The following is a 26,308-nucleotide window of genomic DNA, read 5'->3' as shown; positions in this document are numbered from 1 at the left end:
CCTGTTCTCTCTGGTTTATGAATGCTTTTGAAAGACAACATTTTGCTTCGTTGCATTTTTCGAGCTGTTAGAAAAGCCGTTCTTGGAATTCAGAAGCAGGTTTTGCACAAAAATTAAAATAAGGAGATTAGTCAGAAAGACATAATTGGCAAAAAAAATAATTGTTATAAAGAAAAGAAAACTGAATCTCCTTTATTGACCCTTGTAAAAGGGGGAATTGATGTTCTGTACATTGGCTAAACAAGATAACAAGAGAACTGAGCTCATACGATATTAATGCACCTCCTTTTCTGTCATTCAGGAAAAAGCCCAGCGGTGCAATACTGCTATCAAATCAGTCTGTTTCAGCAGATTTAGCTTTGGACTATAATATCCCCTCACATGAGGGAAGCTGTAAAACTGGATAATTTGTTCAAATAAACTTTATTAATATATAGCAATAGAACAACCTATTTTGTCCAGCTCTAATAGGAAGTGGTGGGGTACAAAGGTTTGGGGTCTCCTTGTTTTATACCCAGTTTTAGACACAACCTAATTTGTTAGTTTGTTTATATAGTTAGCTTTTTTAAAAATGAATCTTACAGCAAAGTATGAGCCAGTGGAAGGAGGACGGTACAACAGTGATGTAGTCTCTTTATGTTCCTTCACTGGACAAGCTGCAGCCGATGCATGGAGGACTGCATCAGACACATTCTGACCATGAGAAGGTCCTTTCCTAACCCTCCCTTACAGTCCCGCCATGGGGAACAGGACCCATACGGAGCTCCAGGAGTGAGATTCCAGACATAACCATGGTTCTGATATATGGAGTCAGTACCTTGAAGAATATCCTGAACTCCAGGGTTGGGTCACTGGACGTGTCTAATTGGTTAAACATTGCCAGTGTTCTGTTTCCACCTTTTGTCTCAGTCACATCAGGTTTAATATCCACAGTATTTGAGTGAATCTGTTAAATTTAAATTACACCAAAGTAGTCAGTGGAAATGCAACAAACCAAGATGTAAAATACTTTAATAGCTTCAGGATCAGCTCAGAGGGCTGTTGGTTTGTTTGGAACGCGGATTCACAAAGACTAAAACCCCTTCTCCAAATCTTAACGACAGAGACGGGCCTTTATGTTGCCTTTGAGCTTCAACTGTGCATTTATTTACAATTTTACATCTGAGTTAGTGGTATTCTGGAGGTACAGGTCACTTAATTAAAAAACTGTAAGGCACAGACGTGCATCACAGTTTCTGACATAGTTTAGCTCAGTTTTGGATTACTCCGGCTGTTGCTGAGTTGCCTTTAGACCACCAGCATTCATCTGTCTGACCTCCTCTTTAAACTAATGTTGGCTTGTCCAGGACCTTCTCATCACTCCTAAGTTTAATCTCCTATTTGAAGAGTCTATTAATAAGGCATGAAATATAGTATATGACGCACATCTTAGCAATAAATCATAATGAATGAGTGCAGCGGGCTACAGCAGCACTGTCTGCAGTTTCATGCCATCGTTTTGCTGTGTTTAGACAATGTTTCCTTTGATGCTTTAATTCTCCAACCAGAATATAAGCAGGAGGGGGCAAAGGACCTGAAATGAAAACTGGAGAATATCCGCTCTCAGGAAAAGAAAGGAAGGGAAATAGAGAAGGAAGAGAGAAACCAGAGCTTCTTGTCTTGACCTGTGCAAGGCTGCTCTCATAAGATGATGAGGCAGAAGGTGGCAAAGAGGATGGGCAAGAGGGGTTTAAAGAGTGGGAGAGAAAAAAGGGAAAAGAGTAGAATCATTTCTTGCCAACTCTGTTAATTCCAGTCCTTGCTGATGTTGAGGTTCCATTCCCAGGATAAATAGATGTTCTTGTCATCATCTGTGAAGCAGGACTTGATCAGATATTGGCCACGAGACATCATGCCTTTAGAAACCTCCTCAGCCGGGCACAGAAACTCCTGCTCCTCCGCACGTGGGCCGTAACTTCCCACCATACACACCACTTTATTTACTGAAGGATCATACAGAATATACGTGTAGAGAAAGAAAAAAACATCAGTTTAATATAACATGTCATGATAATTTTTTTAATAGGTTTTTACTAGATTATTGAGACTGAACCTACTTCTTACTCCTTTTCTGTAGGTCACATGACGGTACTTCAGGCCGGCAACAATTTCTCTATTCACCTGCAAACACACGACTTTATCAGTTGAATTCTTGCCTATTAAAAAACTCTTCTTTATTTAACAACATGCACAGAACTAAAGGTTTTAGGGAAATTTGGAGCATCCTGATCCCAAGAAATTATTTTTGCAGTGACAGAAATCGGCCAGTAGGTGTCCTCACAGCACTGCAGAGTCAATGTTTGTATTTGTTAGTCAGACATAAACTCTGACTAACAGAGTTAGTCAGAGTTTATGTCTCTTTAGCTAAAACATAAAATATAAAAACATATCTCAAGATAAACATCAGGCTTGATGATGAAGTGAGAAAACAATATCTTGGGATCTGTCTTGGGGAACAACTAGAGGGGGAGTCAGCACATGAAGTGCCCAGATCAGGGCAGGTTGGGGCCCACACCACAGCCAGGGCTGTCGTGGAGGGGGCCAACCCACCCCCAAGCACAGATGTAAAAAGGTCAATTGCTGTCCAGACATTTATGGAAAAAGAAAAAAAAAATCATACAGCATGCGGTGCTAAAGGCAAAAGTCAAGAAAGTGCCAAAGTAAGCAAGTTTTATCCTCAGGGGACGATATATTTCTGTTTAGTTTCACCTGTATGGTCAACACTGTGAATTTCAAGAGCAAAAACACAATCTAACTGAAAGAAATCAACTTTAACATTTCGACAAAGGAAAATAAACAACTATCAGTCCCCAAAAAGTTGCTGATGAGCTTTTATTTGCTGGATTTAATCCCTTCAGGCACAATAGAGCTGTTGCCCATAAAGCTGAACAGCTCTGAAAGAGTTCATAAAAGCAATAATGGTCTTGTTTGATATTGTGGTTTGAATTTATAGTCCATAGTAGCTTACTCATCAATGTATTTCCCCCTCCAGCTCTTTATCACTTACTGTGAATATGTGATGGAGCAGCTTTTTTATCCATATACAGCACAAAGGTTATAACACACCATACATCTCTGCAGCCTTTTCAGAAGCTTAATCTATCTGTCTTACCTTAAAGTGTATCTTTAGTCTGTATTTCACTCCTTCTTGTAAGGTGAAGCTTTTTTCCTTCAGAGCACTCAAATCTCCTGCACAGAGAAATAGCAAAGCAGTCACAGAGGTAAATTACATACAAATCTCCCATTTTTGGTTAAATCCAGACGAACAGGTATAATATGTCAATAGGAGATTCATTTTTCATTCATTCTCCTGTGCAACTTTTTCATTTTGGGTCATGTATCACTCATAAAACCAGACTGTCTCCATCGTACAATTAACTGTCTCAGTAAGGCTGTGGGGTTTGGATAAGTTCATACTGAATGGGGGGGTGAGGGTTCATCTAAGGCCATTGTAAAAGCACACAGCGATCAGAAATGCATCCACTGTGTAATCATTTTATATGTCAATTTAAAGCTGCCCATCAGTCCTGAGTGCTTCCTAATGGACAGATAGCGGCAGAGGAAGGAAAAGATGAGGAGATGATGGAGAGATAAAGGATTGGGGTGAACTGAAAAAAAAAAAAACAGATGGCAGCAGTGTGATAAGAGGAGGAAGAGACAGAGCCAGAAACACACAGATCACTGGAAGGAAAGAGATGTTTAGTGTCCCACTGGAAATATAACTGAGCCCTTATGGGACATTTTGGGAACTTTAAGTACAACAAACCAGCAAACAACACAAGGCTGTTACTATATAAAATCCTCCTGCGTGTGTTTTGATTGCGCCATAATTTAGACTTCGGGGTTCGGTGGTTTTGGGACCAAATTAAACATTGTGCAAAGCAGCATAGAATAAAAGAAAACGTTCCTTAGGAGCTGAGGTTTCAGGGTGTTATTTTACTGCTCCGTATCTTTTCCAGTCTGTTTTAATTCAAGTCATCTCCATCTGAGAACTGCAGTAACTACCTTCTTCCTCCTCTTTCTGATTCTTCTCCTCAGCTTTCTCTTGTCTCGAGAGATTAGGAGAGGAGGAAAGAGGTTGGCCTCCTCTGGGAGTGTGTGGTGGAGAAAGTAGGTCAGTGTGGAGAGACGTCTACCTGCTCTTCTCACACGCACACACACACACACACACATGCACGTTTGCATATAAATGAGAAAACCTGAACGCTGTCAGTTTTCAGGTGATGCTAACTGCAAGTATTGCACAGATGGCAGAAAAAAAAAAAACAAATATTTAAATAGAAATTAGTATTTTTACTATTTTCCATGCTGGACTTCCAGGTTGGACTCTTTGACTTTTAAGAACTGCCTTAATTCTTGGTGTAATAGATTAAACGTTGTGTTGGAAACAGTCCTCAGAGATTTTGCTCCATATTGACAAGATAGCATCACACAGTTGCTGCAGATTTGTCAATAACACATCCAAGGTGACAAGACACATCCCAAAGGTCCTCTGTTGCATTACGATCTGGTGATTGTGGTAAACCATCGTACAGCGAACTTATTGTCATGTCTGTTTGAAATGGTTTCAACTTCATGAAGGTATAAGGGGTCATAAAGGCATAAACATAGTCAGCAACAATACTCAGACAACCATGCAATGTTGGTACTAAGGGTATCAAAGTGTGCCATAAAAACATCCCCCATGCCATCACCCACAAGCAGCAGCAGCATGAAGCTTTGATACAAGGCAGAATATATTCATGCTTCCGGTCAGTCGCACCAAATTCTGGCTCTACCTGCAGCTGAAATGGAGACTGATCAGATAAGGCAACCTGTTCCAGTCTACTCTTGTCCAGTTTCACTGCGCCTGTGTGAATTGTAGCCTTGGTTTCCTGGTTTTAGCTGACAGGAGTGGTACTCGCTAGTGTGGTCTTCTGATGATGTATCCCATCTGCTTCATATTATCTTTGGTTGTGACCAGTGGTTGTTTCAGTTACTTTTGCCTTTTTTAATCATCTCCAACTGGTCTTCCTTTTGTCCTCTGACATAAACAAAGTATTTTTGTCCAATCAGCTGCTGCTCTCTAGATCATTTTTGGACTAGTCATTTATGTGTCTTCTTTTCTATCAGGTCTCAGAGGGAAGCAGCCTAAGCAGGAAAGCTCCTCTCCTTACCCCAGCTACTTCTTCCAGCTCCTCCAGGTGGATCCGATCCATTTCCAGGCCAGCAGAGACACAGTCCCTCCAGTGTATCTCGGGTCTTCCCAGGGGCCCCATCCTGGGGAGAACACCTCACCAGGGAGGAGTCCAAGAGGCATCCTAACCAGATGCCTGAGCAACATCATCTGAATCCTCGTGATGCAGAAGAGCAGTGGGTCTACTCTGATCCCCTTGCAAATGGCTGAGCTTCTCACACACACACTGACTAAAAGGGAGAGTCCAGACACACTGGAAACTCCTTTAGCTTTTTGGACAATTCTCTGTAAACCAAAGAGATGGTTGTGTGTGGAAGTTGTCTACAAGCCTAAATGCAATGAGTCGCCACCATGTGATTGGCTGACTGATGTTTGTGTGAGCAAGTGAAGGAATAGGCGCATATAATATTAATAATAATTTTTTTTTAAAAAGTGGCCAATGAATGTAGAAGATCCATCTTATCTTATTTTTAGCGTGTTCAACAAGATATGGCGAAAAAAAATGTGTTTTCTTGGTTTTTATTCATTATGGTTGCGCACACACACACTGTGTGCATCATCAGCTTTATTCATTCAGCGATTCATTTGCTATACTTATTCTAATCCAGGGTCGGGAGTCATCAGCTTTATTTCAAAGCTAAATATACATTAATTCAGTTCCATTCAGCTTTATTTGTATAGCACTACTACTTCTCAACAGTGTTATCTCAGAGCACTTTACACACACATTTATTGGAGCCAATTCATTAGAATCTTGACTTGATCCCATCTTGCATCCTGAGCATGTACGAGGTGAAATCATACAAAGCTATCATCTGATAAATTATTGTCAAAGTATAACTGTAATCTACAATATGCTCAGTGTTTAAAGCTTGATATTGTATTGCAGATTAAACTCTCCAACAGTTTGCAGGCACAGTAGTGACAGACAGCAAGATTTGAATTAAAAATAGTATTTGGCTGGATGGCCAACATACTTTGTGAGCTGTGATTTTGACAAGATAAAGATAAAGCTAGAGCTGTGTGCACTAAATATAGTTTTGTATTATCCGGTGATCTTGAACTGGAACTGACTGAACTGCCACTATGAGAGCCGTTCAGCCAGCACAACCACAAACTGTCCACACAGGACTGCCTCAACAACCAAATGCACTTTCTTCCACAAATAAGCTTTGTTGAAAATTATCTACAATTCAAACATACGTTTAAATAATTATTAAACTGCAGTTTTATTTAAAATGATGACACTGGTCAGTAACATGTTGTATGAATCAGTGAAGCAGCAAGTGTTCGGCCAGCAGACAATTCTCTTTCTGTCTGCCCAGTTGGTTGTTTTTCTTTTCCTGCACCTGAAACGGCAGATTAACTTCACACTAGAATCCAAGTCTTTTGAATTCAATGCCACACTAAGCTTACCAGTGTTTGCATGAAGATAAATACCTTGAAAGTCACACACACTACTGCCTGCATGCTGAGACTGTCTCAAGGCTGCATGGTGTTAACAATGCATGACTTAATGTGCAGCAGCAAGGCTGCTCAACAAAACAACTCCTGGAACATAAAAGTTTAAGTCACAGCTTGGATTTAGGGCCCCAGAACGACTTATAAACTCTCTGTGAAGGTAGTTCTTGGTGAAGCTCATTATGTACTACACAGTGTTGTGTTATGTGCAGTAAATAGTTCTGTATTGCACAGATCTACAAGCAGGAGTTTGCATTATTGTTCAGATTCTCATCATTTACTAAAATTTCCTTAAAACCATAACTACATGGATAAAGGTGGCAATTTGTCAGAAATTCATATTAAAAAGACACAAATGCAGCACATTTGACAAGTATCACAGAATTCATACATATCACAGTGTATGTACAGATACTCTTGGTAGTTGGCAGTGATAGCTTTGTGGGTAAAAAAAAAAAAAAATCTTTAGTTTCTTTTTAGAGATTTTATCCATTAACTCTGTTTCTGTGAGAATCAGGACCCGTATTGCGGCCACGACTCTTTCATGGTCTATCCATAGATATCTTCACAGTGTTTCAGTTGTTGTTTAAGGAATATCACCTTCAGGTTGTACCTCTTGAAACATCTAGAAAAGGTTTTAAGGGGACCCTTTTTCATCTTCAGCTACAGGGTAACGAGAGCTGCAGCGAGAGGAGACTGTGTAGTTCCAACCACTTTCGGCCAGACAGTCTTGTCTGTCACAGGTGGGAAGCAATTGAACAGCCTACCACACATAATCAGAGAGTGTCCCACATATATGTATTTTAAAATGGAGCTAAAAGACTGGTTGTTATCTAAACAGTCCTGTACACATTTTAAAATTACTAGTTGAATTACAATTAACATATCTAATCAATCATAGGCTAGGACCCATAACAATGACATAATTATTTGTAGTACTTATTAGTATAGCCTATTAGACACAATAGCCAGGGCAATACATAAATAAATATCATCAGCTGTAATTATTAGTAACATAGCTTCTATTACATAGAGAATACTGGTGATTATAAACTCACTTACTTATACACTTCGACTAATACTATTTTAGTCCACTAGTATGTAACAGATAATTATTATAACTTATCCACCTGTACACTTCGATTATTACTATTACAGCCCGTTTGTATGAAATAGACAATAAGCTGAACGCGTTCTCGGCCGGCAGAAACTCAAGATACGTGCATTTTGTATTTCACCCTGAAACACTGCTGTTTTGAATGTTATTTATATTGACTGCACTCTGTTATGGTTGTACTCAGGCACGTCTGTTGGGTGTATTAACTAATGTAATGACTTTTATAATAATGATTGTTTAATAATGGAATAATAAGCTTTTACAATGTTTTAGTTTGTAATTTTAGGGACCATCAGTTAGGGGACAACAGATGGAAATTAGCCTATGGCTATAATCTGGCTTGTTTACATCTGTAAACTGTACATGACGTTCTTAAACTGGCATTGTCCCTTTTAAATAAGTATAAATTGAATTGAATTGAAAGATATTGTGGCTTTTGCTCCCAGGATTTGCTGCCATGAAAAAGGATCCATTCTTCACTCCAGTAAAACCACACAAACCTGAAAGCATGATTGTCCCAAAATTGTGATAAACAACGGGAGAGGTAAACTCTACATGATTTACCTATTATACTTTCCTTTTTGCTTCATTTCTTTTTCATTTTTCATGTTTTCTCGGTGTGTTGACCTTGTTCTAATAATTTTCATGAGGAGTGTTTTGTTCCTCCTCAGATAGCTTTACATCCTGTGTCGGTGCTTTAAAGCTTAATTCCTGTTTTCCAGTGTTGCACTGAAATCTGGTGTCCATTCCTCACACCACATTTCAGATACCGATCACTAACATTTGTTTTTGGTATAAATATAACCTCTAATTTTGTCCTTTGTCAGTTCCTTGCCAGATATCTAACCAATGTTACTTATTGGCTCTGATCGGTTTAACATGTCCTGGTTTACCTGCCTGTGCAGCACGTTTTGGATTTGTTCAATTATTTCAATCTTCAGATACACACAATCCTGACTTTTTTTTTTTTGAAAATGATAAACTAATGATGATTTTTTTTTTTTGTTTTGTTTTGTTTTGTTTTGTTTTGTTTTGTTTTGTTTTGTTTTGTTTTGTATTTTTGTATCTCTACACATCTTATTAACATTTGACAGTTGTGGGTATTTTAAGCAGATTTTACACACCACTCTGTGTCCGTCAAAATATTTGCTCTTGCAAATCACTTGTACATTAACTTGGAGGGGTCAGTCTAATCTTGAATGATTACCACATGCCTTAAATCACCATTCTGATTGATAGTAACAACCAGTATGAACTACAGTCTAACACAAATTTTGGATATTACTGTAATCTTGCCTACCATTCCTATTCAATAATTTAGTGTCCAGATTTATCTTGGAAAAGTTTTGACACCTTTTGGTGACTGAAACACGTCCACATCCGCTGCTTGTCTCATGACGGTTTTGCCTGAACACACTGACATCATTGTCACATTACAAAACCAATCCTGAGAACAACAAAAGAAACATAGCAAAGGAAGTTCACATTTACTTCCTTTCCTTCATTTCTTTCCCCTTTTTGCTCTCATCAGCATTATTACATCTCCATCTCCAAATACCATCCTATCCACTTTAGCTTTATGGAAACTGTTGTTCTGCCATTTTTGTACATTTTTACTCATAACCGAAAATTAACAGGAAAATGAGAATATGCATCAGGCTGAGATGACTACAAAATCATCATTGTACTCCATCAGCCTATCATTGGACACAGTAGTTACAAGAGACAGACACCATAACAAAGTGGCCACACATGCATTATTATAATTATTGTTGGTTGTTGTTGTTGTTGTTGTTGTTGTTGTTGTTGTTGTTGTTGTTGTTGTTGTTGTTGTTGTTGTTGTTGTTGTTGTTATAAGCACAATACTGGCTTAGTTTGAATGAAATATTATCATTGACAATCCTTGAAATCTTTTCTAGATGCTTCAAGAGGGAGCAGCTGAAGGTTTTCTGATTGTTCTGAGTCAACAACCACTGAACAGACAACAGAAGCATTACTGCAAAGGCACCATTAAGCTTATATAAACAGAGGTTATTGATAAAAGTAAAATAAAATAAATACCAGTATGATAATTGCTGGCAGATTCACAACAAACTAAAACTGAACCACAGAGCAAGTATTGCAGCTAGCTTTTCCCCTCACTGTTGTTGTGACAGACACACAGCAGTTTGATGTGTGACAGAGAGTTCAGCGCCTCTGAGCGCAGGAGGGAAAGTTATGATCTGAGAGGTTCGCTTTAACACACAGACCCAAACACTCTTAAAAAAAGTGAAAGATCTCAGGTGGAAGACCAGCCAAGCGTGCGGTAAGACTGAGTGTCTCCATCCTCTCTCCACTCAGGCGCTTAGAGTGCAGAGCAGCCGTCTCTACTGGTGCATTGTATCTGACCCTGTTTTGCTGCCCCTTCATTTTCGCTCTACTTTTACAGGACCATCAACATAACAGCACAGCCTGCAGTGTATGATGGGATCTGTAATGCATTTAACCTGCAATGGAAAGTCCATTTCAGATCCAGTCCAGCAGGCTTGGCTTTCTAACTGCAACACAATACAACATTCAATTATTACACTGCAGCCTTACGGTGGATTTGTAAAGGATGTGTTTCTCTCATCTTGCAAACAAATATCTAGCACTCCATTGTTTCTGTCATTTAATTATTCAACATCTACACAAATACATTTATAAACATGTATATATATATATATAATGTAGTCTATCTGTCTGCCTAAAATTGATGTAAGATTACTAAAATTATTTTTAATCCACCTTTTTCTCTCTCCATCATCTTTGATTGAGACCAGAGGTTTAAGCTGTAGGTGTGTCTGGACTGAACAACCTGCTCTCCCCACTCTGTGCCTTTCAGCTGATCTTTGACTACACACTGAAATGTGAACGTTAAAAGCTCATTGATGCTTTCAGTCTCTCTGTTTGTATCAGAGAAAATGGCACAGTACGAAGTCAGTATTGCCTAGCAACCAGATGACCTTTCCCATTAGCTGCTGGTAATGGTGTCTTTTTGACTGTGAATGTGCATTAAGTGGAACTGGGACTATATTGAGGAAAATCCTCTCACAGGAACAATGCAAAGCTTATTCTGCACATGGTAAAATCATGGTAAGAAATGTCCACACATGGATTGTAGAACATCCTTTCCACTCAAGCAAATATAGCTTGACATAGTATCTATACATGAATTCACCCTGGTCAAATTCTGAGTATAGACCACAATGCAAATATGTTGCTGTCTTTCCTCTTGCAAGCATAGACACACCCAGTGCAGCCTCACTGCACATAAAATGCTGCATATTGGATGGGGATGCCTTGCTGTAAGGCACATCCTAAATATCTATCCATCCATCCATCTTCTATTGCTTATCCGGGGTCGGGTCGCAGGGGCAGCAGCCTAAGCAGAGAAGCCCAGACTTCCCTCTCCCCAGCCACATTTGCCAACTCTGCGGGGGGGATCCCAAGGTGTTCCCAGGCCAGCCGGGAGATATAATCCCTCCAGCGTGTCCTGGGTCTCCCCCAGATGAGCGAGCTTCTCACCCTATTTCAAAGGGAGAGCCCAGCCACCCTGCTGAGGAAACTCATTTCAGTCGCATGTATGCAGGATCTCCTTCTTTCAGTCACGACCCACAGCTCATGACCATAGGTGAGGGGAGGAACATAGATCGACTGGTAAATCCAGAGCTTTGCCTTCTGGCTCAGCTCCTTCTTCACCACGACAGAGTCTGCATTACTGCAGACGCTGCACCAATCTGCCTGTTGATCTCACGCTCTGTCCTTCCCTCAATCGTGAACAAGACCCCGAGATATTTAAACTCCTTCACTTGAGGCAGGACCTCACTTCCGACCCGGAGAGGGCAATCCACCATAGTTCAGCTGAGGACCATGGTCTCAGATTTGGAGGTGCTGATTCTCATACCAGCTGGAGATCATGGCCAGATGAAGCCAACAGGACCACGTCATTTGCAAAAAGAAAAGACACAATCCTGAGGCCACCAAACCAGATCCCCTCAACAACTCGGCTGCGCCTAGAAATTCTGTCCACGAAACTTATGAACAAAATCGTGATAAAGGGCAGTCTTCGTGGAGTCCACCCTCACTGGAAACCAATCCAACTTACTGCCAGCAATACAGATCAAGCTCTGTCATCTGTTGTACAGGGACCAGACTGCTTGTACAAGGGGGTCCGGTACCCCATACTCCTGGAGTACCCCCCACAGGAGTCCCCAGGGTACACGGTCGAATGCCTTCTCCAGGTCCACAAAGAACATGTAGACTGGTTGGGCAAACTCCCATGCCCCCTCCAGGACCCCAGAGAGGGTATAGAGCTGGTCCACTGTTCCGCGACCAGGACGAAAACCACACTGCTCCTCCTCAATCCGAGATCCGACTATCCGATGGACCCTCCTCTCCAGGACCCCTGAATAGACTTTATTGGGAAGTCTGAAGAGTGTGATTCCCCTGTAATTGAAACACACCCTCTTGTCCCCTTCTTAAAAAAGGGGACCACCACCCCAGTCTGCCAGTCCTGAGCCACTGTCCCCAATGTCTACGCAATGCTGCAGAGGCGTGTCAGCCAGGACAGCCCCACAGCATCCAGAGCCTTAAGGAACTCCAGGTGGATCTCATCCACCCCCGGGGCCTTGCCACCAAGGAGCTTTTTAACCACCTCAGCGACTTCAGCCCCAGAGATAGGAGAGTCCACCCCTGAGTTCCCCAGCTCTGCTTCCTCACTAGAAGATGTGTTGAAGTGGTCTTCAAAGTATCCCTCCCCCCCCCCCCCCCCCCCACGACCCACAACGTCCCGAATTGAGGTTAGCAGCTCCCCATCTCAACTGTATACAGTATTGACAAAGCACTGCTTCCCCTTCCTGAGTCGCCGGATGGTGGACCAGAAACCCATCTGGAAGTCATTCTCCATGGCCTCGCCGAGCTCCTCCCATGCCCAAATTTTTGCCTTGGTGACAACGAAAGCCAACTCCCACTTAGCCCGTTGGTACCTATCAGCTGCCTCTAGAGTCCCACAGGCCAAAAAGGCCCGATAGGACTCCTTCTTCAGCTTGACGGTATCCCTCACTGCTGGTGTCAACCAACGAGTTCTGGGATTACCGCCACGACAGGCACCAACGAGCTTACGGCTACAGCTCCGGTCTCAACAATAGAGGCATGGAACACAGCCCACTCGGACTCAATGTTCCCCGCTTCAGTTGGGACATGGTTGAAGCTCTGCTGAAGGTGGGTGTTGAAGCCAGACTTTGCCAGACATTCCTAGCAGACCCTCACAACACGTTTGGGCATGCCAGATCTGATCAGCCTCCTCCCCCACCACCTGAGCCAACTCACCACCAGGTGGTGATCAGTTGACAGCTCGGGCCCCCTCTTCACTCAAGTGTCCAAGGCATGTGGCCACAGGTCCGATGATGCGATTACAAAATTCATCATCAAACTGCGGCCCAGGGAGTCCTGATGCCAGGTGTACATATGGACACTCTTATGTTTGAACATGGTGTTCGCTATGGACAATCCATGATGAGCATAGAAGTCCAATAACAAAATGCCATTTGGATTCAGAGGGGGGAACCATGCCTCCCAATCACTCCCCTTTAAGTCTCACTGTCATTGTCCACATGAGCATTGAAGTCTCCCACCAGAACAAGGAAGTCCTAAATATGCAACACACTTTAGTACCATTAAACGAACCAGGGTTTGGTTTAAAACCAGCCTCACTAGTGGTTTGGTAAAGACTTTACCTGCAAGGTCCATACTGATTGGTTCAGGAGCGCCTTCGCACAGCAGGGTCAGTCTGGTCACGTTGACATTAGGACCTGACGGGTCTAGGGGGAGAAAAATTGCATATTTTTACAGAATATACATACATTTCTTCAAATATTTGCATCTGGCAGTTTGATATTTGATTTTAAAAAAATTACAAATCATCTTGATGCTGAGAAAAGTTTTTCTTTCGGTACACTGCATGACTTTGCAGTTTAGCTAGCTAGCAGATAGCAACCGCCGGTTTTAAAAGTGCACCATTGTGAGTCCTGCAAAGAAATGCAAGATGACATTATAAACGGAAGAGAGGAAAAAGAGAAAAAGGGACATGAGAAGAGACAAGTTAAGACCCAGAGCACTCCCACTATGGGAGGGATACAAAACGGATGTCCAATTAATCATCAATAGGGGGCGTGTCAATGAGACTGTGCAAGTCCTGTAGCGCATTTATGAAGTCACATGTATTCTAAACAACAGAAGTGACCTGCATGTTGAAGTATCTGAATCATAATGCAGCTACATTCTTCTTTTTCCACAACACAGTAATAAAAATTTGTCACCAGGCAGCCTGCCAAGCTAGTGTGCAGCTGTTAGCATCTGCTTCTCCAGCCATCTAGCTGCTGCTTAGACCAATGTTTACATTAAAGTGCTTATCTAAATTTGAAAGGCCCATTGTCAGAGGTGTACAATCCAGATGCCATAAAGTAGAACTCCTCTCTGACAGCTGTTCCAACCAGCAGTAAACCAGCTGAATTTATTTAGCTCAGCTCCACTGCAAGGTAAATGAGCCTGTTAGTGAAAACACCTGTTGTAAATGCACAGGTAGATCCAAAAACATGGCAGGACTTTATTTTATGGCACCTGGATTATACACCTATGCCCATTGTTGATGAAAGCTGTTCCTGTGCCAGTTTATGTCTGTCTCTACAACCAGGCAGTCACTTGGTTTTCCACATTCAGGAATCCAGAACAAAATCATTTTTAACATCGCTTTTTACTGGAAAGTTTGTGAATTCATTCAATTGGTTGAACAAAGCAAATATTTTACATGCCCAAAAAACAGCAGAAACCAAGTATAAATAGATAGTAATAATAATAAATGAGAAGAAAAAGAAATAGGAAAACACTTATAATGAAAAAGCTTGGAAAACAATCACACAGTAAATGTTTGACCCCCCTCCACACTGTATTCAGTGTTTTTGAAAAGTTTGTGAAGGACCACAGTGCAGGGAGAGCTCATGTTTACATGGACAGATTGCCTTCTTCAACCTAATTTTCCCAGCATATGAATGTCCTGACATCACCTGTCCAGTTTTCCTTTTTTTTCTAACCTTTATTTTACCTTGTTAATCACTGAGCTTTCCCTCATTTACAAGGACGACAACAACACATCATAAACATTGAACAATAAAAACAAAACAAATAAAATAACAAAACAAAACAAAATCAAATGGCTTTAAATAGATAACTATAACTAGGAATTATAAGTTTTAAATCAATGACATGGTAAAATAAAACTATAAAATGTGTTTTAAAACAGATTTAACATCAACAATTGGTCCTTGTGAATCTTCACAACAAAGCCAACCAGTGTTTTCAAATTATTTTCCATATAATTGAATTGAGGCACAAAATTCATTCACACAGACTGGTTTGAATAAGATACATAAATGCCAGATGACAATTTTTTAAACAATGTTTATAGCAGTAAACATTGTTTGAAGATGCAGCGGGAGAACTTTGAATTGCAGGAAATTCGAGGGTTTTAAACTGGTGGTTGCACCCAAACACCCAAAAAAGAGCTGCTCCCAGCGTAGCACTATTTTCTTTTTCTTTTTTTTCTTTTTTTTTTGTATTTATTGTTGTTGTTGGAGCCCTCTGAAAAAGGAAGAAATAGCTAAAAGCCTCTGTCTTTTAGTCAGACTGGAACCAACTTGGTGGGAAAAAAATAATTGCTTCAAAGGGAAAACTTAGGTTTAAAGCTTGTGTTTGACAATAAACTCTCTTTTCTACTGTGCTTTTCCATTTTCCCATTACAGCCCATCTTAGTGAATTCAATCGTACTAAGCTGTAGATGAGGTGGTGTTGAGTTACAGCAGTGAAGGACTAAGAGCAATTTCCCTGCTATCATGGCCTGGCTGCTGGATAAAAGATGCTGAGACCAGCAGCTCTGTTGCAGCGTGTTTGAGTTATGCAGCGAGTCGTTATAATACATGAATATTATCATTCAAGCTACAGTAATACTGGGCACCGGTGTAAATCACCAATTCCTCCATAGGCAAGCAAACACACTAACACACACACACACACCTGTTGTGATCCCTTCTGGTCCCAGAAGGGTTTGCTTGTACTTCACCAGACTTTCATCATCTTTGTCCATTTCCTGAATCTCCTGCAGAGACTTCTGAGCCGGGGGATTGTAGTTGAGGTTTCTCTCATCCTCCTCCTCCTTGATAGACCGATCATTCTTCTCAGCCAGCAGACCTTTAACAGTGAAGAGTAAAAGAAGATTGGAGATGTGCATTTGAACTTATGCTCACTAGTATTTAATAAGGTTTTAAAGACAAGCTGAAATGAAGAAAAATTTCAAATTAAAACCTGTAAAATTAAGTTAGTTAGATTTTGCTTGATATTTGGAGCAGCAAAACTACAGTTTTCAGCATTTACAAGTTAATTATTTTAGCTTTGTATTCAATCTGTGGCTCCCAACTTTAGATTGAATGTTTCGCCTGTTTGAACAGCTTCATTCAGTAGCTGGATTGAAGGCAGCTATGAGAGGAAATAGGTTTGGAAAGGACTGGACAACACGCTGCAAGATGGGTCCCAAACTACTGTATGCTTAGTATAAACTAAGAAGAAACATTTTAGACTGAATAATAACAATGCCATACAAAAAATGACAGCATTTAGCAAATTATTAGTAATATTTCAGTGTGATGCAGCAAAACTTTCCCAAATGGTTGCATCAGAACGCTAAAGAAATCTGGAAACTGCAAAGGAGGAAAAGGAAAACATTTTCAACAACAGGGATCATGGTTAGTGTATTTTTTATTTTATATTTCAGTGTCTGAACAGTCAGGCAGCACAGCCAAGAACGTTCAGCATCTCTGTATATGATGTAAATTACCGCAGACTAGCTCCAACCATCTGGGTTTGATTTCATCTGAGACTTTGATTACATTTTCAACCTTGCAGACATTTGATAATGTGGTTTGCAAGTAAAGATTTCAGCATCTCATCTGCAGCTCCACACACCCAATGCTTATAGACTGTGAGAATTACAGAGATTTGATGAAAGTGATTAATTTTGACAGCATCTGCAAAAACTATCACGCAGAGTTGACAGAATAACTATTTTGACAAAATGATGCAGCAGTTTGTCAATTAAAGATTCCAGACACAAATGAGCAGTGCATGCCTCTGGACTCCAGTTATTTGGAAACCATGCTGAGGACAATCTGGTTACTGTGCTGTAACAGCCCTGTGTAATATCCTCCGGTTCTGTTTTACTGCTCATAATGAGAAGGCACGGTGTTCATCCCCTCAGAGCTGTGTGTGGAGGTAATTGGATGACATGGGCTGTTCACAAACACAAACAGATGCAAGAGTATTCCCCTGAACTCCTCTGTGAAGGCATGTCCTCAACTTGCAGCTGCAAACCACTGAGTCAAGGCCAAAAAATGGCTACGTTTGCCCATCACCATGGCAACAATAGTACCTTTCCATTCAGTGACACCACTGTTGTCTCTTTTGTACGACTGAAAATAACACAAAAAAAAAAAAACTATATGCATGTGTGTATGAGTTCAGCTTCATGATTGGCTTCTGATGGCTTTAATATTCTGCAGTCAGGTTTCTTGTTTTATCTAAATGGTTATCAAGTCAAACACAGATCCTCCGTAGCTGCTCAAAAAAGGACCAGGACACCCAGGAAGAAGAGGACAACATGATGTATTGCCATTTTGTCTCTTTGCAGTTTAAGCTTATAAAACTTCTAAATCTTTCTCAGTCCAAACACAATATTCTCACTATATGGTTAGAAATTGCAATAAGTGTCCATAAGCAGTTCTTTTCCTGAGAGTAGAATAGTAAAAGCATTTTTGTCCAAACTATTCATGTTGCATCATCTAAACTTAACTAGCATCATAAATAACCTTTAAGATTAGAAACTCACAACTGTAACATTTGTGTGTAAGGATGCAGTTAGAAAGCAAAAGAACGATGGAAATAGTTCTGCAGGATTATTATAATCACATCTGCTTATAGGAAGGAACCTTTAAGCATCCTTACTCATTTTCCCAACTACCTTCATCAAGCATTTTTATCGGAGATCATTTTGGTTGTGTTGAAGTTTCTAAGAGGATTTTTTTGCAAGAACTTTTCTTTTTAGTCATATATTTATTTAATCCAGCTGCTTTTTTCACACATCTTTTATCCTCTATTGATGCATTTTGACCATGTAAATAAATATACATTCGCATATTTTCAGCTTTGTTAAAAATGTACTAAAATTACTTTAGACCTGTGGAAAACTATTAAAACAAACAATTATTTTCAGAAAATTTAACCCTATAAAAGCCAATTTCATTGTGGGAAAATGACTTCAATTTAAACTATTTTTTAGTCTCACTGTTGGAAAAGAAAAAAAAAAACAATCAATCTGTACCGTCAGCTTTTCACATGGAGGAAAAGTATTATATTTGACATTTTTATTGTATTCCACCAGATTCTCCCGCTGATGTTGTTTGATGCATGAATTTTTTTGCATTTTTGTCTGGTAAACATCAAGTATAGATGTGTCTGCAGAGAGACACAGCGTGAACATCATCATGTAACCAAATGTGTGAAAATTGAACTGTCTCCTTTCTGAAGTTTTGTAATAAATTTTGTCTGGTATATGACTCTTATTTTTGTGTCATTGTGTAAGCTTCTGATTTTTGCCCATTTTGCAAACAGTAGCAACAATTTAGCTTCTATCTTCAACAATTTTAAGTAATTTTGTGCCACTCTTTAAGATTTATTCATCTCTTTGTGATAATTCTGTGTCATTTTTCACTGTTTATTGTCTCATGTTGTCATTTATGCCTTATGTTTTTAATATTGTGTCTTGTATGGTCATCTGAATATCTCTTCCATTGTTTTTTCTGTCAATCAAAACCAGTTTTGCATTCAACTTTCATGCTTCTCTCTAGTCTATGTATAATTCTGGGATACGGGCCCCATGACTCTTGTGGCCCCTGGGCTTGTGATGGATTTGCGCCATCCTCTTCATTCATACACAAAGGTCCTAGTTTGTGAAGAAGCAAACCCCTTCACCAGATTAATTGATTTGCACTTCTCAGCCTTAAATCCATGTGATTAATAAGCATATTTCCTCTCCTTTAAGAAAATATTATCCAAATTACTGTAAATCAGGACAACATACTAAATCACCTCATGGAGTGTTACATTAAATACTTCCATACTGTTAGATAATATGTATAAAGCCAACTTCAACATGCTTCGTTGGGGAAATAACTGATTTAATCTGAAAACACATGAGAAATCGTTAACCCACGCAGTGCCATCCACAACCACCTTGTATGTCAGATATGGATGGTACATGCCTTCATAAATGATTCACTGGGCTGTATTTACATATCAAACTCTGCAGTCTTCCCCCGCATCAGCATGTAAGCACACACATTTACTCACATAGTGTGGGTTTCAAACCAGTAAGAGTGCTTCAAAACCAGTTTCCTGCCCGACATCTGAGAGCTGCTCTTTGAACTGCAGACTGCTGACCTGTCACGCTATCTGAATCAATTACCACTCAGGTTGAAAGACAGGGTTGGCTCCACAGAGATATAGTCTCTACAAACACTGGAGGGTTTAGTATTGACATTTTTGAAAAACTTATTTTTAAAACAATAATGACAAAAACACACCATTTAAGCAGTTCAAGCTGAATGTCCTTCTGTTTTCTTACGCGTTAAAAAGAAATCTAACAGAGCCAAATCTGTCCATATTGTGTGAATCAGTGTGAGTGCATGCGGTCCTCCAACTCTTTCAGTCCAATCTGCTTTCAGAACTAGTTGATTTGTTCTAACGCTCATAAAGCTGCCTCACTACAGCTGTCACGTTCCCGACCATCTTTTGCTTGTCTGCACAGACTCAAAGTGAAAGGAAGTAAAGGAAAACTAGCAGAAACACACAGCTACAGACAAAAGTGAAAGAAAAAAACTAACTAGTCAAGACACTGGTTAACTATAAAAACAAAATGTGCTCCAGACAGTGGGGATTTATTGTTATTAAGGGGATTTGTTGTATCGTCTGGCTCAGCTAACAGCTAAACATCTATGTAACCATCTGTCTTCTGTTCCTCATCAATAAGTAAACACAAGTGTCAGATTTATCTCCCCAAAAACATGTCTTTACAAACCTGTAGCAGATTTCAATGTTTTAGCACAGTTTAAAGCGAGACTCCACCCCCCAATATGAAGCTATGAGGTAGAACTTTGTACTTTCCTGCAGGCTTTTAGTGTTAAACCAACACATCCAGAGAAAATCAACACAGCAATCTGTCTGCACGGCTTCAAGGAAGGACTGGTCACATGAGATCTGAAAAACACACTGCGATGCAAGTCACAGGCAAAGAAGAGGGATCCAAAATGCCTGCACTAAAAATGTTTCCTGGAAGAAGAAGCTGTATCCTGCGGTTTCCTCTGGATGCTGTTGGGCTGCAGTGGCTCGAGGCATGCACAGCGTACATGTTACTGTACCGTCAAACCAATCCACAATGCAAAGTTTTAAGGTCGGAAATTTACATATACTGCGTCTTTGAAACTGTGCTTCTAATTGGTTTTGATGGCACACTGATATTAATTATGCAAATTCCTGGCGACATCGTTGCCCTTCGGGAATCCTGAGGCTGAGAAGCTCTGAAAACTATGTATTCCAGCGAAGAGCATCATGTGACAACTCTGTTTTGCTTAACGCCGCTGCATCACACAGCAGCAACAATTCTGTGAAGAAAACTCCAAGAGGACGATGTAAAAGGAAGTAAGGGAAGGAAGAGAGAATCTGAAATCAAACTTTAATACAAGAGTCAAGTTATTGATTGTAACTCAACTCAAGAGAGCTCAGAGGAGAGACAGGATGCAAAGTAGATGTTCAGCCTTCATTAAGGGGCAGCAAAGTGTTCAAATCTGTCAATTTTCAACAGTGCTGCTGTGGAACATCCACATTTTGTTTGTTTGTTTTTGTTTTTAGGGATGCCAAAAATTACTAGATAAGCATGTCAAACAGCATGTACAGTTTCATACTGTGTGTTCTTACAAAAAGCAGAAATAAACATGTTTTAGTTTTTGGGGTTTTTTTTTCAGTTCTTCCTTGAATTTCCTTTGGCTTGCCAGTGATATTTTATCAATTTCTGGTTTCCAATGCATTCATTAGAGGAACTGCTTATCATTAAATAAATAGTAGCTTTCTGGAAGTATGGAGCGTTTGTCTTAGAAACAACAATAACTCAAATAATACATTTGACTTCAAATTCCTGCACCATATATGGGCCATATTGATGGAAATGAAAAAAGGAAATGTGAAATCAGATTGTCAGCAAACAAAGCTGAACTGTTTTTGCCCCCTCAGTCCTCCTGCTTCTGTTTTCATAATTGCTTCCTGTCTGCATTTTCTTCTCTTAACCCAGATAACTGTTTACTGTTTCAGAAAGCCTTTTTTCTTTCTTCCCATGTGTGTCAACTGTGTGCAAGTCTTGTGTGTGTGTGAGAGAGAGTGTGTGTGCCTAGAGCGTTGATTTGCTGTTTTTTTTATTGTCCTTTGAGGCTTGCTGTCACTGCTCTGCACTAATACTATAACAAGGCCTCTGGGACACCAAGACTCACGCACACTGACACAAAAAGACACAACAGAAGATAAAAAGGAAGCTTTTAGCCGCCTGAAAAGCCATTACCAGGTTTTACAATGAGGAAAGGGCAGGAAAAGAAGAATGAGCAACACAATAGCCTTTCAGGACGATGTCTGTGCGTAACCGCAGTGTGTGGGGCATTTTCCTGCCACAACAAGACTATGATGATATGTCACCTGCAGTATATTCAACAACATAGGATAGGCTCCAGCTTCCCAGCGACACTTAATTGGACTAAGCGGTTGGGAAAATGGATGGATGGATGTTACTTGTCTGTTTAATCCCAGAAACAATAAGGACATATGAGGTCATGAAATGAATTTATGTAAGTGAGCAACCAAGTGGTACAAAGGGTTAAACAGAAAAAAAGGGGGGGACTTGTTGATTGTGATGTAATACAAAAATGTAAAATAAATAAATAATATTAGCAATTCTTCAATTAAGAAGAATCAACTTTTTTTTAATATCTTTTCTCTCTTAATGAGAAAGAATACTAAAAGGACACTAAGATAAACTAGTTTTGAGGGCTTTTCACTTTATAAAGAACTCAAAATAAATGTTTCACCTCTTGTTTTAAGATATTTCTCACAGAAATATTACCTAGTGTAATTCACACACACTCCATGCACAGATCATTTGACTTGATTCCAGTCAGGAGATGTGAGATCACTACTTGCTCCAGAACCTCATTCTGATGTGTCTGCCTGTCACTTAGCTTCTATTCGTGTCCCAGTCATACATCTGTGACTGACACACACCTGACAGCACCTGAACCTTAAAACAAGCACACATACCAACAGAAGAATAAGGCAGGAGGGGGGGTGGGTTGGAACATTTTTGGAGGGGTGCTACCAACACATCTAGCTGTGTTGATTCTTAAAACATATCTGTCAAAGTAGAGGTGACTAAACAAGCTTTTAAACGATGCATAATATAACAGCAGCTGGTGTCATTAAAGTGAAGTTTAATTGACCAAAACCAAATTTCATCGCTTTTTGTGTTTAATTTAGATCTGTTCAACATTTTACCAGCTATTTCTCATCGCTTCTTATTCATTTCTGATATACACATTTCTGGTAAGCTAAAATATACTTTGGTTTCTCAGTGGCAGAAAGTATTGGGTCAGATCAGAGACTGATTCAGACCTCTTGAATGGAAGCTAAACTAGCCTACCCTCATCTGAAGTTTCATGAAATGAAGCAAAGTTTGTCATATCTTACCGTCCGTGTAGATATTAAATGTTTCTCCAATAAGCATAAATAAAAAGACTGCGTTTGGTGACAGTGTCACAAATATCTGCAAGAGAGTTGAAGCCTTAATTTGCATAATATTCCTCACAATTTATCATACCAGTTTTCCCACTTTCAGTGTTGACATGCAGTGTTAATGTTGTGATCTTACTTGTTAAATGACAGTCAGAGCAGCTTAAGATGAAAAACAGCAACAGTTCTTCTTAATAATCGTTCGTTTGAGTCACGCAAATCATGTTACTTGCACTTGTTGCATCAGATTTATATAACAAAGATTAAAATCCTGCATGTGAACGTTTTGCCCACACACACTCTGTCAGCCTTGATGAGCCACCAAGTAGTCTAATTGACTGACTGGATAGGTCTCGCATGCGTCTGCTCACCCATACAGGCTCATTTATCTCTGCTGGGACACAAATAAGGAGGAGGAATGATGTGAGAAGGAGATACACGATGCTTTCCCAAATATTCTCATCTGACAAGTTGACATTGTGAGTGTGGAGGCGTGAGCCGTGGAAGTGAGAGAAGTAAGATGGGATTCAGGTTACGCTCTGTTATCTGGCACTGGGAGATAGTGGAAGGAAGGGAATACTAAGCAGACGTCAGTAGAGTAGTAAGGAAACAAAGAGACAGCAGCGAGCATCGCTCCTGGTCAGGAAATGAAAGAATAAAAGGGGATGAAGGGGAATGAAGTGGGTGATAAAATAGAGGGAAAATGAAGACAGACTGTGGGAAAGGGATTTAGTTAGCCTTGTGAAAACGGCTGCTCTCTGTCCGAGTTGTTGTCTGTTGACTGACAGCTCATGAAAGTCATTCAGCCATTTGGGCCTCACCCAGTCTTTCTCTTGACACACACACACACACACACACACACACACACACACACACATTTATACATTATCTGCGCTGTCGGTAACAGCTCCTGGCAGGACATTGACCTTTTTTTCTTTTACTTTGCTCTTTCTGATTTTATCCCATCCCCCTGAAACAACAGATTCCCTTTTCTTTTCCTCCCTTGTCTTGTCATTTTCACATTATTTCTTCCTTTTCTCAAACTCTCTTTTCCATTTCTTCATCCTCGCAGCACTCCTACGATTTTTCCTTCCTGTCGTCCACCCACTTCTACCATATCTTTCTGGAGACGTTCCATTTCTTTCTCCTGCTTTCATCATCTTGCCATTTTTCCTCTGCTCTAGTTACCTCCCACGTTCCAATCGAAATTTCATCTTCTTCTTGTCATTTTTCAGTAATCCCTGCTTCCCAAGTGTCTCTGAGGTTGGATGGGTCAAACTGTACCTTCTTTTTTTTTTTTTATTCTTTACATCCACTGAATAAAACACCAACTTCATTCTTATACTTGCCAATATCAGCACAGATGAGGCACTCTAAATCTCCCAAGTGCAAAGATGGAAGTGTGGAATTACCGGGCACAAGAGGAAAATCCTATTTCTGAAAGTTTCCACAGTAATGATTACTTTCAATTCAATTTATTAATTTCATTTTCACCTTACAAAGAGTTCTTGCCTCCAGAGTGAGAAATATGAAGCTTTAGTTTGTCAGTACAGATGAATACCATAAATACCATGCTGTATAACATCATGGTAAATGAAGTGTTAGAAGTTGTTTTTTTTTAATGGCCTGATAAGATGGATTCTTTAAACATCCAGAAATTCATTTATGCGCACCATTAAATATGAATATACAAAATTTTCCTTTTGTCATCTCTGTGTATTTCAGTACATTTTATCTATGATGTTACTTCACCTGGATACAGGACACAGTTACCATGTTTGCTGTTGTAGGTAAACTCTGAACAATCCACTGCCCTCTACCGGATGTAGATCTGTTCACCATGCAAATGTAAAACACTCATTTATGTGGGCAGTGATGATGTTTGACAGGATTTGAAGCAAACATATCTGTTTAAACCTGTAAATGTTAAATAAGCACACAGATGGACCTTCTGTAGATTCTCTACAATAATATTGTCTGTAATTTCAATGTGTTTTCTCAGACCTTGTTTATGATTAGAGATGTCCTATATTATCGGCATGCCGATATTATTGGCTGATTTCAACATTAAAATGATTAATCGGGAAATAATTATACTGGTTTTTACTTTTTTAATCATACAACTTCAACACAACATGCACATATTATATATCAGACACATCAGCTGGGTCTCCTCTAACTCAAAATGACAAAATATAAAAAATGTCATGTATAGTTTATAGATATTTTTTTCTGTTTGGCACAATTCACTCCAAAATATCAGTATATTTGTAGTTGGACAAAATCTATAAATTGGATATTAGTAAAAAAGCCAAAAACAAACATCCCTATATATAACATATATATATATTTTATATATAAAAAATTTTTTATATATATATATATATGTATTTTTTTTGCTTAGTCCATTAGGGTCACGGGGAAGCTGGAGCATAGCTGGAGCAATCATCAGGCAAAAGGACATATCCTGGACAGGTCACCAGTCTGTTATAGACAGGTTAAAAACTGTCTTTATTTTTCCAGTGAAATTTCAGATTGTTCATGTCTTCTAGTTCATAAACATTAAACTGTAAACAAATGAACACAATTATTTAATGTATTAAAATGTGTAAATGGGGCATGAGAATTCGACTTCACCAAACTTTTTTCTGTGCTATATAATCAGAGACATTCATGTTTAGTATTCATACTATTCCTGGTTCTAAAATACCACATCTGCACCTACAAGAATCCCTCGTCTGTTTTTCCACCTTTCATGTCTATTGCCTTTTTTATTGCTGTAGTTTTATGTAATTGAACAAAGTTACACTCTTATACACACATCTGTGTGAGGGGAAACCCCAGCACAGTTCCACCATCTATTACTCTTCAAGACCACTGCAGTATGCACAAACACACACATACATAAACACACACCTGTCTTGGATATACTGTGCTGTTGCAAATACAAAGGCGACAAATGCTATTACATATTAGAAGAGGTTTTGATGACATCATTGACTTCTGCATATGCTGTGTCATCTCCTTAACACACACACATCATGCCTATTCATGAGCATGCACCCTTTTGAATGAGCAGGAATGTAACTACAAGGCATAGCAGTGCACACACACACACACACTCTCACACACAGGAGATGCGATCAATAGTTTTTGATCACCTTTGGCTTGTCTTGGCAGTAAAACTGTCCACACCCACCAGGTTTGAGACATTTAGGACACACAGTCGCACGCATACACACACACACACACACACACACACACACACACACACACACACACACACACACACACACACACACGCGCGCGCACACACACACACACACACACACACACACACATTAATGCACTAAAACACAAAATGTACATGTTTTGAAAGAGGAAAAATGCTTTTAAATTAATAAAAGTTAATTCATCAGAAGTGGAATAACTTAATTTAGTAAAGTTATTCTAAATAAACACAGATATGTATACATGCTCTCTCCTTTCACCTCACCTCTGTAGCACATGGTCAGCCACAGCAGCTCCAGCACCTGACCCCCAAACTCACATACATCCAATCCCAGCAT

At 39.7% G+C, this 26,308-nt stretch overlaps 1 protein-coding gene across 1 annotated transcript; it reads right to left on the bottom strand.

Annotated features, from left to right (window-relative positions):
- Positions 1 to 1,785: 1,785 nt before the first annotated feature.
- arhgdig (Rho GDP dissociation inhibitor (GDI) gamma) lies at positions 1,786 to 26,308 on the bottom strand (the record flags this gene model as incomplete). The annotated part of the gene is made up of 6 exons (XM_079253516.1): positions 1,786 to 1,982; positions 2,097 to 2,160; positions 3,152 to 3,228; positions 13,550 to 13,633; positions 15,882 to 16,055; positions 26,236 to 26,308. The coding sequence occupies 6 exons, from the start codon at positions 26,306 to 26,308 to the stop codon at positions 1,786 to 1,788; spliced, it is 669 nt and encodes a 222-aa protein (XP_079109642.1).

Source organism: Telmatherina bonti, assembly GCF_933228915.1.
Source record: "Telmatherina bonti genome assembly, chromosome: 14".
In the NCBI taxonomy this organism is placed as follows: Eukaryota; Metazoa; Chordata; class Actinopteri; order Atheriniformes; family Telmatherinidae; genus Telmatherina; species Telmatherina bonti.
This window is presented reverse-complemented; position numbering and strand designations above follow the sequence as displayed.